This window comes from Pseudophryne corroboree, chromosome 8 (genome assembly GCF_028390025.1).
Source record: "Pseudophryne corroboree isolate aPseCor3 chromosome 8, aPseCor3.hap2, whole genome shotgun sequence".
Lineage (NCBI taxonomy): Eukaryota > Metazoa > Chordata > Amphibia > Anura > Myobatrachidae > Pseudophryne > Pseudophryne corroboree.
The window spans coordinates 393191755-393206968 of NC_086451.1; the positions used below are offsets into that span (position 1 = coordinate 393191755).

The 15214-nt window shown below is 45.4% G+C and overlaps 1 protein-coding gene across 2 annotated transcripts in view; it reads left to right on the forward strand.

The window, feature by feature from the left end:
* Window positions 1-15214, forward strand: part of LOC134949251 (cytochrome P450 2F2-like) — a 188492-nt gene that overhangs the window by 32130 nt on the left and 141148 nt on the right. For both annotated transcript variants that reach the window (XM_063937732.1, XM_063937731.1), the window contains exons 3-4: window positions 3635-3797; window positions 15061-15210. In XM_063937732.1, coding sequence (XP_063793802.1) covers window positions 3635-3797; window positions 15061-15210 — 313 coding nt within the window. The remainder of the gene's footprint in view (window positions 1-3634; window positions 3798-15060; window positions 15211-15214) is intronic.

Consider the following 15214-nt stretch of genomic DNA (forward strand, 5'->3'; position numbering starts at 1 on the left):
TATCATATCATACTGTTTGCTTGCTGCAAGTATTTCTAGTTCACCCTTTTTACCAGTAATGCTTCTGGCGTTTACATACATACAACTAAGATAAGTATTTTCCCTTGCATTAGGGACATCTTTCACCTTATGTAGCAATGATGACCTGAAATCGTCATTGGTTAGTGCTTTGGTAAAATCTCTTTTAGTACCCATGTTAGTAACCTTACCACCTGCTCTTACCCTCCCCCCAACTTCTCCCCCATTTCGTTTACTACCGCCATCTCCACTATTCTCACTGCATGACCCGTAGTGTCTAGCTAAACCCTCCCCCCAGGCTCCTAGTTTAAAATCTCCTCCAACCTTCTAACCATCCTTCACCCCAGCACCGCTGCCCCCTCCTCAGTCAGGTGCAATCCGTCACGACAAAAGAGATGGCGCCTGACTGAGAAGTCCGCCCAGTGTTCCAGGAACACAAAACCCTCTTTCCTGCACCAATCCCTAGGCCACACATTTACCTCCCTAATCTCCCTCTGCCTCCCTGGACTAGCGCGTGGCATGGGTAATAATTCCGAGAATATTACCTTAGATGTCCTTGCCTTCAGTTTTTTTCCAAAGTCCCTATAGTCTTTCTTAAGGACATCCCACCTTCCGCTAACTTTGTCATTGGTGCCAACGTGCACCAAGACCGCCAGGTCTTTCCCAGCCCCTCCCAACAATCTATCTACCCGGTCTGCGATGTGCCGTACCCGAGCACCCGGGAGACAACAGACTGTATGGCGATCACGGTCCCGGTAGCAGATTGCCCTATCTGCCTTCCTGATGATAGAATCCCCTGCCACCACCATCTGACTAGGTACCTCACTATCTTTTATCCCAACCACACCAGAGGGACCGCTCCTCTGGATGCTAGGGGGAGCAGTCTACTCCGGCACCGTCATTTCTTCACTATCATCCTCCGATTCCTCGTCCAATCGGGCAAATTTGTTTGGGTTTGATAGTTCGGAGATGTCGAGACTCCCCCTCTTTTTCTTCCTTCTAACTGTGACCCAACTGGCTACCTGATCATCATCCTCTTCTACCAGTGACCCCTCCCGCAACTCCTCCACCGTTCTGTCTAAACTACGCTCGAGATTGTGAATCTCCCTCAGTCACGTAACGGATTGCTCTAGATCAGTTACCTGGGCTTCCAGGGCAACCATTCGCACACACCTCGTGCAGATGTAATCACACTGGGCCGGTAGCTCCAGGTGTGCATACATCTTGCACGACATGCACTGAGTGAGGTCCCCAATCACAGCCCCTCCCATATTGTTTGTAAGGTCTAACTCCCTGTTACTCTCACAGAAAAAGCAGCAAAAATAAAAAGTAGAAGACTTATACAATAATTAAGCTGGCTTATACTTATCTATCTTTGTGCGGTTCTTGGTCCTTCACTTTTATGCAGCCGTAGTAATCTCTCCTGCGGCACCTATACTCCACTTAGCAGTTGCAGTTGTTCCAGCTCACTGCACCTCCTTTTCACTCGGCTTCCAGCTCCTGCTTTTTGCTGTTTACAATTCACACTTACAAATCCAAGCAGCACTTAAAAAATACAAGCCCTTACACAGAGCCAATCATTTACATATTGGAGCTGATTGGCTGGTGCCTTTATCACCTTGCACATATCAGTGGTTTCTCACTTCCTTATGCCTTCTACAGGTTAATACATCTGCCCCTGTATTTGGACAAAGTATACACAGGCCTACACATATCAAATTACATACCCAGCAGCCATCCATCTGGCATTTGTACGTCCTCAAACTTGTCAAAGAGGGATGACTGACTGAGGATGGAGTCATGGCAGCCCCCAGGGTAACCAGCAACAACACTCATTATTTTGAGATTTGCATCACAAACCACCTGCACATTTGTGGAGTTCTCTAGATGTCTATTTGTGTAGATGTGCTGCCTGCCCCTAGGTGGTCTCAGCTTAATGTGTGTGCAATCTATGGCTCCAAGCATATTGGGCATGCCAGCCAGCTCATAGAAATCTACCCTGACGGCATGCCACTGAGACTCCTGGGTAGGGAAGCAGATTGAGGCATGATGTGGGGCTGCAAAACAGCCAACACCTGTGTGTATATTTGATAGAAAATTATACATGAGATTTTAGCACAGAACTGGCCACCAAGTAATTAAATCCAAGCAAAAACAGAGTGGGTAGTTAGGTATACATCACCTGGGTTAATATTCTGGAAAATGAGGGCTGTGAGATTCCTATGTCATCCCCAGACAGCCTGAAAGCTGCCAGTAGCCAGAAAGTGCAACACAGCCAGGAGTTTGTGCAGGCCTGAGACAGAGCGAGAGCGTGCTGTCTTAGGGTCTAGGCCCAGTTTGACAAGGTCATACAGATGGAAAATGTTGTTACGATTTAGACGGAACATCTGTATGACCTTATCATTGGACAATGCGTTCAAGTTTAAACGCCCCCTAAAAAAACGAGGCCTGCGCAGCCTCCGCGGAACCTGTACAACCTGCTGACCATGTTCAGTTTCTAGGCCCTGGGTACTTACAGGCTGATGTCTGAGTCTGAGGAATCCCACAGCAAACAAAATATCACTGGCCCACAGTCCTGCTGCCATTTCTGAGTGTAGGTGGAGTGAAATGGGCTTAACATCCTTTTATAGGCATCCTAAATCAGGTATGAGTGATTTTTTATTTGCAACACAAGTAAACACGCCTGAAAAAAAGCAGGTCTATTTTTTTGCCGCTTTTTTAACGAATCGCAAAAAAAACGACTGCATTTGAGCACTCAGAGACTAACACCCAAATACGAATGAATAGTGAATTACCGTATTCTATGTAATAACAGCCGCGTTTGACCGATGGTCTATTCATTCGTATTTCTGAACGTTGTCATTCAAACCATTACGAATAGTCCAAACACTGCCGAGATTTGTGCTTAGTGAATTTCCGGATTGGAACTTAGAAAAAAAAAAAACAACAAATCGGACAAACTCGGATTTTTAGTAAATACTGGCCCATATATTTGTCCAGCGTATTATTGTGGAGAATTCCACTTGTGTGCAGCAGCACTTCCAACTAAAATGATACAATGCAGGAAAAAAGAAAATACACAATATGCATATTAAAATCCTAACTACTGTATATAGAAAATGGTGAACATACATAAACCAGGTACATTTGATAACCATAGGAGTTGGGAAGTCTTTCCAGTAATATTATTTATAATGAAATCAGAAAAAAAGACCTGTATCAGACATACATGTACTGTAGGTGTATAAACAATGAATCAGCAATGTATGGATGGAAATTGTTCCTGTAATGTCACTTGATTAAATCGTAGTTAAAAAAAAAAAGTGAAATACTGTAAGTCTCAGGTATACGGGACTGGGAGCAGAACCAGCCAAAAGGGGGAGAGTGTACTTTGACACACAGCTACTTTAGCACTCTCCCTCTTGACAAGTGTGTTTTTAATACATGCTGCCGTAATGTGGACTCACTTCACCGTGATCCTTAGGTGAAGCTGGTCCTTACCCATAACGACCGAAGTATGTATGTTACTACAGTATATTTACCCCTTAATTCCTTAATTGTTGGACTCAAAGTAACCATAACACATGTTATTTAGATCTATTTTTTGTATCTATAGTTGAATAAAACCTATGGAGACATATTTACTATATATCAAGGGAACCGTCCTTGTGTTGTGCTGTGTGGATATAAAGCTATAAAGGAGACTTTGATTGACAAGGCAGAAGAATTCAGTGGTCGAGCTTCTTATCCTGTATTCACTGACTTTACCAAGGGAGATGGTGAGTAACTAACCCAGTAGTACATGTAGGGAATATGGCGTTATCTTCATCTGTACAGATCAGCTTGTCTTCTTTGTTTCTTTTTCCAATATTAAATTTTTATTACATAGTTATTGTATGTGGGGTTTAGAAAAAATTAAATGAGTAAGGGAAGGGGCAAAAACGTCAAACAATACGTGACAATGACCATATCATTTAACATAATAAACATTAATATACTGGCAGGACAAGAGATTAAGGGTTGTCATCCCCAGAGGGGGATTCATTCAAAACAAATGAAGCAGAGGCTTGATTATACTGTACAGTAGTAGGGCAAGAGAGGGGAGACCATTTACCCTCTGGAGGGGTGGTCTTCAGTATGCCGAATGTCGAGATCCCGGCGCACAGTATACCGGCGCCGGAATCCCGACACCCGGCATACCGACAGATATTCTCCCTCGTGGGGGTCCACGACCCCCCTGGAGGGAGAATAAATAGCGTGCCACCATGCTCGCAGCATGGCAAGCGCAGCGAGCCCACAAGGGGCTCATTTGCGCTCGCCACGCTGTCGGTATGCCGGCGGTCGGGCTCCCGGTGCCGGTATGCTGGTCGCCGGGAGCCCGGCCGCCGGCATACCATACTACACCCCTCTGGAGCGTAAAGGTGCCAAGGATACTGTCATGATACAGGCTATTTCAAGTAGGAATAGGCCTGATAATATAAATGTATGTGATATCAAGATATCTGATTGTATTAAGATACATGTCTGTGGATGACACTTAGTTTGAGAGTTAATTGCCTTGCAGTGTATACTCAGGCACCCCAGGGTTCAAGGAACAAACTATTGAACAACCCTGGAATTCCCCAGTAAACCATTCAAAGGTTTGTGCTATGTGGAAAGGAGACAAGCTTTAGTGCTCTTCCTTTGAGCTTATAAAATCTGTGCAGGTCTGTATATTGTGGCAATTTACATTGCAAAGGAACAGAACTTCAGAGGTCAGGGTCAAGCTTGGCTTGTGTCACTTCAAACAAGTTGTTTACTTTCACAACAGGGGGTGCATCCTTATGGGTCAGCAAAGACGTTTTGGCTACAATAGGTAATAAATGTCCCTTTAGCCAGTTGTAAAAACTGCCCAGTGTAATGGATAATCCTCTTTCATACATTCAAACAAAATGAGATGGGTAATTAAATAATATCTGCTTATGTGACCAGGAGGGCCTGTGCCAACATATAAAACCACTAATTATAGATTAAGGGATGTGTCTAGTGTCCGACACTGAGCTAGTTAAAAAACAGAAAAATGGGGGGGGGGGGATGAGAGTATTCCAAGGTATAATTACACTTCTCCGTCAATGTTCAATGTGCATTCTGCATGAGGCTATCAAAGGATAGAGATGATCCACAATTCTTATACAATAGATTATCCTCAAAGATGCGCTTGCAAAACAGTGGCAGCCCGTGTGGTCACACGAAGGAGCCTTCACCAAACCCCTGAGTGTTACAATTTCATAGAGAAAGTGACCACCAGTGGCGCTACCGTTAAACAAAAGGAGAAATGCTTACACATATGCAGATTGATGAAAAGATAGGCAATCTAAATTTCAAACATATTCCACTTATCCATATAAGAATTAAATTTCCTAAAACTTGGAAGAGAAAACACAATAGTGCAAATAGGAGATGACACCATAAGATAAGAAACAATTTTATTGGTCCCACTCACAAAGATACAGATGAGTCAGCGTATATCACCCTCACAGGATCACAGGGTCATGGGAAGCGATTCTTCATATATTGTAACTAGGGATTATAAAAGACAAATATAGTGCAATTCCATTTTTAAAAACAAGGAGAAAAAGGGACTCTGGACAGTAACGGACCTTACAGCCACGTGGTATCAAGAGGTTTTCCATTCGGTATTGGGGACTGTTGTGCATTATCTGGCTCCCTAAGGAACTCCATCTGACCATATGTGACTGCCTGGGAGGGTCCAACAGAGGACTGGTGATATGTGCTTATAAGCTTTTTACTCCATGTGAGTGTGTTATTGTATTAAATCCTTGTTTTTAAAAATGGGATTGCCCCATATTTGTCTTTTCTAAGCCCTAATTACAATGGGGGTCATTCCGAGTTGTTCGCTCTGTAAATTTCTTCGCATTGCAGCGATTTTCCGCTTAGTGCGCATGCGCAATGTTCGCACTGCGACTGCGCCAAGTAAATCTGCTATGAAGTTAGGTATTTTACTCACGGCTTTTTCATCGTTCAGGCGATCGTAGTGTGATTGACAGGAAGTGGGTGTTTCTGGGCGGAAACAGGCCGTTTTATGGGTGTGTGTGAAAAAACGCTACCGTTTCTGGGAAAAACGCGGGAGTGGCTGGAGAAACGGAGGAGTGTCTGGGCGAACGCTGGGTGTGTTTGTGACGTCAAACCAGGAACGACAAGCACTGAACTGATCGCAGATGCCGAGTAAGGTTGAAGTTACTCAGAAACTGCTAAGAGGTGTGTAATCGCAATATTGCGAATCTTTCGTTCGCAATTTTACTATGCTAAGATTCACTCCCAGTAGGCGGCGGCTTAGCGTGTGCAATGCTGCTAAAAACAGCTTGCGAGCGAACAACTCGGAATGACCCCCAGTATATGAAGAATCGCTTCCTTTGACCCTGTGAGGGGTATACGCTGACTCAGCTTTATCTTTGTGAGTGGAACCAATAAAATTGTTTCTTATCTTATGGTGTCATCTCCTATTTGCACTATTGTGTTTTCTCTTCCAAGTTTTAGGAATTGAATTCTTATATGGATAAGTGGAATATGTATGAAATTTAGATTGCCTATCTTTTCATCAATCTGCATATGATCCATAATTCGCCTACGGGAGGCCTCATCCCATAACTATTGAATCCAAAGAGACTGGATTGTTTTATTTATTCCCCTATTTTTTATTTTATTTGAAATTGTATTTACGTGTGTAACTTTCTAACTATTATCTTCTTATAATTTATTTTTTCTGTATCAATAAGCTTTGAAGTTTTGACTTGGATTAAATATCTAATCTTATTTCTGTTATCTGTGCTTTCTAAGCCAATGCCTCGAGAGGTTCAGGCTACCTAATTTTTAAATATAAATCATTTTCTCATACGTCCTAGAGGATGCTGGGGACTCCAAAAGAACCATGGGGTATAGATGGGATCCGCAGGAGACATGGGCACTTTAAGACTTTAAATGGGTGTGAACTGGCTCCTCCCTCTATGCCCCTCTTCCAGACCTCAGTTAGATTCTATGCCCATATGCCCAGAGGAGACTGGTTGTACACTAGGGGAGCTCTAAAGAATTTCTCTAGAAAAGACTTTTGTTAGTTTCATTATTTTCAGGGAGCACTGCTGGCAACAGTCTCCCTGCTTCGTGGGACTGAGGGGAGAGAAGCAGACCTACTTCTGTGAGTTCAAAGGCTCTGGTTCTTAGGCTACTGAACACCCTTAGCTCCAGAGGGTCTGATCACTTGGTGCGCCTAGCTGTTCGTTCCTGGAGCCACACCGCAGCCCCCCTCACGGAGCCTGAAGAGAGAAGCCGGGTGAAAAAAGAAGCAAAGAAGACTTCAAAGGCGGCAGAAGACTTCAGATCTTCCTGAGGTACCGCGCAGCGGTGGCGCTGTGTGTGGCATACTGGAATGTTAGGAGACAAGAGATATTGGAAAGTTCCAAAAGCCTTTTGATTCTTATCAGTGAGTGGGGGAGTTTATGGCCCCAACACCAGTTACTTGCAGACCCTGCCACATGTAGTGTGTTAGGACAGGAAGTGTAGGGGGTTTTAGTAGAAGGAACAAAGCACAGGGTAGACTGCAGTGTGAGCTGAGGACTGAGGATGGAGGGCACAGGCTAGTGTCCAGGAGAAACGCAGTCTGGGGACTGTGGAACAAGAATGGCACTCCACAGTCCCTGGCATGATGGAGAGAAGAGCAGCGTGTGGGTGTTGCTATGAAGAGAGGGAGAGCCAGCAGCTTCAGTGAGAGATGGAGACTGCAGTGTGAGAGCCACAGTATGCAGCGTACAGTGGAAGGAACCAGGAACAAAGGACCTTCAGGTGTACCCAAGAAGCAGAACTGGAGGTGTGAGTCTGCGGGAGAGGACGAGCTGGGTGAGTGATAGGAACCACGTTTGGCGGAAGGCCCCCAGTAACGTGTACATGAGAGATCCCGTTTAGATAGAGCCCCTAGCGAATGGAGGAGAGCACACTGAAATGAATCTCAGTTTGCGGAAGCCGCACTACTGATTCCCAGAGACTGCGCTGGTATGTACTGTACTGTAATGCTGCCACATCACTGTAAATGCTGTTATTGCCCGTGAAGCAAATGAAAGGAGATGTAACCTGATGTAACCCATATGAATATTGTGCTGGAGTGAAGAAAAAGAAGTTAAATGTTACTGTCGTGATAACCCTGTCTGAACTGTGAATAAACTGCTTGCTTATGTGATGAAACGGCCTGGTGTGCAATGTTTTTTAAAATGACTGATGGACCGGCCGCTGCCCGGCTATCACATGTGCGCCATTGCTCCCTTACACAAGCAGCACTACATGGGTGCAGGGCGCAGGGGGGGCGCCCTGGGCAGCAATAAATCCTCAAATTAGATCCGGCACTATGTATATACATTGCCTAGGCAATGTTTAGGGACCCCCGCCAGTATAAAAAAAGTGGGACCGAAGCGCGCCATATAGGGGGCGGGGCTTCCTCCTCAGCTCTAACTAGCGCCTTTTTCTCCACAGCACAGCTGCAGTGACGCTGCTCCTGGCCCTTCACTGCTACCACAAGTAACAGGGTGCACAAAACGAGGGGGGGGGGGCACAGCAATATGGTGTTGATTACTTGATTGTAAAAGCGCTTACAGGTCTGGGGCATTGTTTAATTCCTTCAGACCGGTGGGGCGCTGGTTGTGAGCTGGCAAACTCCCTTTCTGTCTCTCTGAAGGACCTTACTGTGGGTCTGTCCCCTATAGCCCAGTGTGTTTGGGGGTGTCAGTACGTGTGTGAAGACATGTCTGAAATTGAATGCTTTTCTCAGGAGGAGGCTGGTGAGGGAGCTGAACAGAATGTGGGAGCGACTCCGTCGGCACCGCCGACTGCTGATTGGGTAGATATTTGGAAAGTTTTAAATGCAAGTGTGGCTTTATTGCATAAGAGGTTAGACAAATCTGAGTCTCAGAACCAAGCATGGAGACAATCCATGGTTGATGTTTTATCACAGTCTCAGGCCCCCTCAGGGTCTCAGAAACGTTCATTTACCCAGATAGCGGACACAGATACCGACACGGATTCCGACTCCAGTGTCGACTATAATGATGCCAAGTTACATCCTAAAGTTGCTAAGAGTATTCAGTACATGATTGTGGCTATTAAAGATATGTTGCATATCACAGAAGACTTAATGCAAAAAGAAAAAGAGGGTGTTCCGCACTGGTAAATGATAACAGACAAGACCTTATTATGAGGAAATGTGTCCGTGACCGACATCGGAAATGTAACACTGATGTGTAAATATGCCGTCGGTGGTGCTCCCAGAGTCAGTGGGTTTACATTGAAAATAAGGAGGAAAAAAGAAAGACACTCTTTGTGCTGGGGCACTCTTTATGGTTTTTTTGTTTTTTGTTTTTTTTAAATGAGACAATAAAAATTAACCTTTGTTTAGGATCATATAAGATATAGGGGTAAATTTACTAAGATGGGAGTTCTATTTAAGATGGGATGTTACCCATAGCAACCAATCAGATTCCAGTTATTATCTTCTAGAAGGCGCTAGATAAATGAGAAGTATAATCTGATTGGTTGCTATGGGCAACATCCCATCTTAAATAGAACTCCCATCTTAGTAAATTTACCCCATAGTGTGACAATCAAGATCAAGTATTTTTAAATAAAAATATAAAATTATAAATATACATAAAGAGTGCCCCAGCACAGAGTCTTTCTTTTTTCCTCCTTATTTTCAGTATCACAGAAGACCCCACTGTCCCTGACACAAGGGTCTGTATGTTTAAGGGAAAGAAACCTGAGGTAATGTTCCTCCCTCTCATGACTTGAACGCTCTTTTTGAAAAGGCTTGGGAGTCTCCTGACAAGAGACTGCAGATTCCCAGGGGAATTGCTATGGCGTATCCTTTTCCCTCACCGGATAGGTTACGGTGGGAATCATCACCCACAGTGGACAAAGCCCTGGCGCGTTTGTCCAAGAAGGTTGCGCTACCATCCCCTGACATGGCAGCCCTTCAGGATCCTGCGGATCGTAAGCAGGAAACTACCTTAAAATCTATATATGTTACTACCGGCCGTGGCATCGGCATGGGTGAGTAACGCTATTGAAAAGTGGGCAGATAGCTTGTTATCTGACATAGACACCCTGGATAGGGATAGCATAATTTTGACCCTGGGTCATATCTGGGACGCAGCGGTTTATCTAAGGGAGGCTGCGAGAGATATTGGCCTCTTGGGATCAAGGGCCAATGCCATGACAATCTCGGCTAGGCGGGCTTTGTGGACTCATCAATGGAATGGTGATGCTGACTCTAAGAAGGCTATGGAGGCTCTGCCCTACAAAGGTGAAGTTTTGTTTGGTGAGAACCTCGCGGACCTGGTTTCCACAGCTACCACGGGTAAGTCTTCCTTTTTGCCTTTTGTCCCTCCACAGCAAAAGAAAACTCCTCAATACCAGATGCAGTCCTTTCGGTCTCATAAGTTCAGGAAAGGACGTGGTTCTTCCTTCCTCGCGGCCAGAAGTAAGGGAAGAGGTAAAAGATCCCCGGCTGTGGCCAGCTCCCAGGAACAGAAGTTCTCCCCGGCTTCTACCAAGTCCACCGCATGACGCTGGGGCTCCGCTGCGGGAGTCCGCACCGGTGGGGGCACGTCTTCAATTCTTCAGTCAGGTCTGGGTTCGCTCGGACCTAGATCCTTGGGTGCTGGATATTGTGACCCAAGGATACAAGCTGGAATTCCAAGACGTGCCTCCGCACCGATTTTTCAAATCGGCCTTACCAGTTTCTCATCCAGAGAGAGAGAGGTAGTATGTGCTGCAATACAGAAGCTGTGTCAACAGCAAGTCGTTGTCACGGTACCACTGTCACAATGGGGAGACGGGTTTTATTCAACCCTGTTTGTGGTCCCGAAGCCGGATTGCTCGGTCAGGCCGATTCTGAACTTAAAATCCCTCAACCTTTATTTAAAAAAAATTAAAATTCAAGATGGAATCTCTCCGAGCAGTGATCCCCAGTCTGGAAGGGGGGGATTTTATGGTGTTAGTCGACATAAAGGATGCATACCTACATGTCCAATATATCCTCCTCATCAGGCGTACCTGAGTTTCGCTGTTCAGGATTGTCACTACCAATTTCAGACGTTGCCGTTTGTACTTTCCACGCACCGAGGATTTTCACCAAGGTAATAGCGGAAATGATGGTGCTCCTGCACAAGCAAGGGGTCACAATTATCCCGTACTTGGACGATCTCCTGATAAAGGCAAGATCACAGGAGCAGTTACTAAAAAATGTTGCATCGCCCTGCAGGTGCTGCAACAGCATGGCTGGCTCCTAAATTTACCAAAGTCGCAGTTGATTCCGACAACTCGGCTATCGTTTTTGGGCATGATTCTTGACACCGAACTGAAGAGGATCTTTCTCCCGTTGGAAAAAGCTCAGGAAATCCAGAACATGGTCAAGGAACTTCTAAAACCGCTAAGAGTGTCGATTCATCACTGCACTCGAGTGCTGGGGAAAATGGTGGCGGCCTACGAGGCCATTCCATTTGGCAGGTTCCATGCAAGAACGTTTCAATGGGACCTGCTGGACAAGTGGTCTGGGTCCCATCTGCAGATGCACAGGAAGATTAGCCTGTCCCCCAGGGCCAGGGTTTCTCTCCTGTGGTGGCTCCAAAGTTCTCACCTTCTAGAGGGTTGCAGGTTCAGGATTCAAGATTGGATTCTGGTGACCACGGACGCGAGTCTCTGAGGTTGGGGAGCAGTCACACAGGGACAAAATTTCCAGGGAAAATGGTCAAGCCAGGAAGCTTGTCTGCACATAAACGTGCTGGAGTTAAGGGCCATCTACAACGGCCTGCGGCAAGTGGAACATTTTCTTTGCGACCTGCCCGTCCTGATTCAGTCGGACAACATCATAGCCGTGGCGCTCATAAACCGCCAGGGCGGAAACAAAGAGCAGAGCGGCAATGGCGGTGGCCACCAAGATTCTTCGCTGGGTGGAAATACATGCAAGCGCTCTGTCAGCGGTCTTCATTCCAGGAGTGGACAACTGGGAAGCAGACTTCCTCAGCAGACTCGATCTCCATCCAGGAGAGTGGGGTCTTCATCAAGAGGTCTTTGCAGAAGTGACAAGTCGTTGGGGACTTCCTCAAATAGACATGATGGCGTCTCGCCTCAACAAGAAGCTTCAGACATATTGTTCCAGGTCGAGGGACCCTCAAGCAATAGCAGTGGACGCACTAGTGACACTGTGGGTGTTTCAGTTGGTTTATGTGTTCCCTCCGCTTCCACTCATCCCAAAGGTTTTAAGGATCATAAGAAGAACAAGGGTTCAGGCGATACTCGTTGTTCCAGATTGGCCACGGAGGGCCTGGTATCCGGATCTTCAGGAATTACTCACAGGAGATATCTGGCATCTTCCTCTAAGAGAGGATCTGTTACAGCAAGGGCCGTGTGTGTTCCAGGACTTACCGCAGTTGCATTTGACAGCATGGCGGTTGAACGCCAAATCCTAGCTAGGAAGGGTATTCCCAAGGAAGTCATCCCCACTTTACTCAAAGCTTGAAAGGAGGTAAAGGCGAAGCATTATCACTGTATTTGGAGAAAATATGTGTCCTGGTGTGAATCCAAGAAGGCTCCTACGGAAGAATTTCAGCTGGGGCGTTTTCTCCACTTTTTGCAAGCAGGTGTGTATGCGGGCCTGAAGTTGGGCTCCATTAAAGTGCAGGTGTCGGCCTTATCAATTTTCTTTCAAAGGGAATTAGCCTCACTTCCAGAAGTACAGACTTTCGTGAAAGGCGTACTACACATCTAACCTCCATTTGTGCCCCCAGTGGCACCGTGGGACCTTAACGTGGTGTTACAGTTCCTTACATCACATTGGTTTGAACCTTTACAAAAGGTTGAGTTGAAATTTCTCACTTGGAAAGTGGTCATGCTATTGGCCTTGGCGTCCGCAAGGCGGGTGTCCGAATTGGCGGCTTTGTCTCACAAAAGCCCCTATCTGATTTTCCATGAGGATAGAGTGGAGTTGAGAAGTCGTCAACAATTTCTACCAAAGGTGGTTTCTTCTTTTCACATGAATCAACCTATTGTGGTGCCTGTGGCTACTGAAGCCTTGGCTGATTCCAAGTCTCTTGATGTGGTCAGAGCTTTGAAAATGTATGTAGCCAGAACGGCTCGGGTTAGGAAAACAGAGGCGCTGTTTGTCCTGTATGCGGCCAACAAGGTTGGCGCTCCTGCTTCTAAGCAGACTAATGCACGCTGGATCTGTAAGACGATTCAGCAGGCTCATTCTACGGCTGGATTGCCGTTACCGAAATCGGTGAAAGCCCATTCCACTAGGAAGGTGGGCTCATCTTGGGCGGCTGCCCGAGGCGTCTCGGCATTACAGCTTTGCCGAGCAGCTACTTGGTCGGGTTCAAACACTTTTGCAAAGTTCCACAAGTTTGATACCCTGGCTGATGAGGACCTCATGTTTGCTCAATCGGTGCTGCAGAGTCATCCGCACTCTCCCGCCCGGTCTGGAGCTTTGGTATAAACCCCATGGTCCTTTTGGAGTCCCCAGCATCCTCTAGGACGTATGAGAAAATAGGATTTTAATACCTACCAGTAAATCCTTTTCTCTTAGTCCGTAGAGGATGCTGGGTGCCCGTAGAAATTTAGCACGGGTAAGATGCTGTTTAAATTAAAATAAAGTGTGGGGATTAGGGATCCAAGCGACCAACTGTTTGATTAAATATATGTATTTTGAAGAAAAAATTTCTTATGGTATAAATAAAAGAAGGCAGAGATAGTAGCTTTCTATTAAAATGTTTTTACAACAGGTTTATTACTAAGAGACATATAAATATCCATTTAAAATTTGCAGAAAGACATACAATATTTAAAACAAACATTTATATAAAAAAAATTGAAAAATAGTTGTGTTTTTAAACTAAAAAATGTTAAAAAGATTTTTTTACATAAGAGAATTAGCTTATCTTAGTGTAGAGAGTCAATGACCAGCACCCAACGCGTTTTGTCAGTCCAACTTCATCAAGGGGTCACCCCTTGATGAAGTCAGGCTGTTTGTTTTACATTTGTTATGTCTTTGTGCCATAGGCGTGCGCAGCACATTTTATTAGGGGGTGCACCGTCAGAGGGGTGTGTCTAGCATCGCCTTTTGGGCGTGTCTAGCACATCTATTGACGGTCAACGCAAAATATAAAATATCCACCCTTGTACCAATCCTAATAAAACAGATACATTGTCAGATGTTGTGGTGTGTACCAAACAAACACCCCTGATGGCACTCACTGCAATTACACTGCTCCTCCTCAGCCTGGTCTGGCTCCCCCTCTCTTTCCCCTGCAAGCTGCAGCAGCTTACTTACAAGTCAGTCACTCACTGACACTGAAAGTCGCAGACTAGTACTGCTACTGCTGCTGGAAAAACGAGTGACGCCTGCCAGTATTGAATTTGTCTTCCTAAGAGGAACGCTGGCTGCATGCTGCTCCTCATCAGTGGCTGGCATTGGCATAGCATAGAAGGAGAGAGATGGGCATGTGGCAGGTGTGGAAGGTGGGTGTGCGAGCAGCATGATGTAATCACATCACATCATGCTGTTTTTGTACATGGAGGTGGAGTCGGGAGTTTGTGGCACACTTGATTAACCCAGGCATCCGGTCAGTAATGCAGTCCTGACAGGGTGCAGTGCAGTGGGGACAGTAATCAGCCTGCTTGGCGCTCGCTGCATCAGGCATGTGAGATCGGGGTGCCAGACATTAGGGGATGCCTGTGCGCACCAGGCACTCCTCCCTGCGCACACCTATGCTTTGTGCACATTTTAAATGGATCTTTATATGTCTATTATTTATATGTGTGTTTGCATGGATATCTGTATTGGTATTCACTATAGGGTGTTTTCTTTAATAACAAACAAACTGGTATATCAGAAATCACATCAGACATCTATAACCTATATAAAATAATATATTGTGTCTTCTGATATCTTTATCATTTAAAGCATATTACTCCTTTAATAATTCATTGTATGTTTTTCCACAGATTTGGCATTCAGTAATGGTGAGAAGTGGAAGGAGCTGAGGCACTTTACCCTGATAACACTGAGTAATTTCGGAATGGGGAAACGTAGCATTGAGGAGCGGATAAAGGAGCAAGTCGATTATCTCATTAATGTACTAAGAAAAGCAAATGGTAA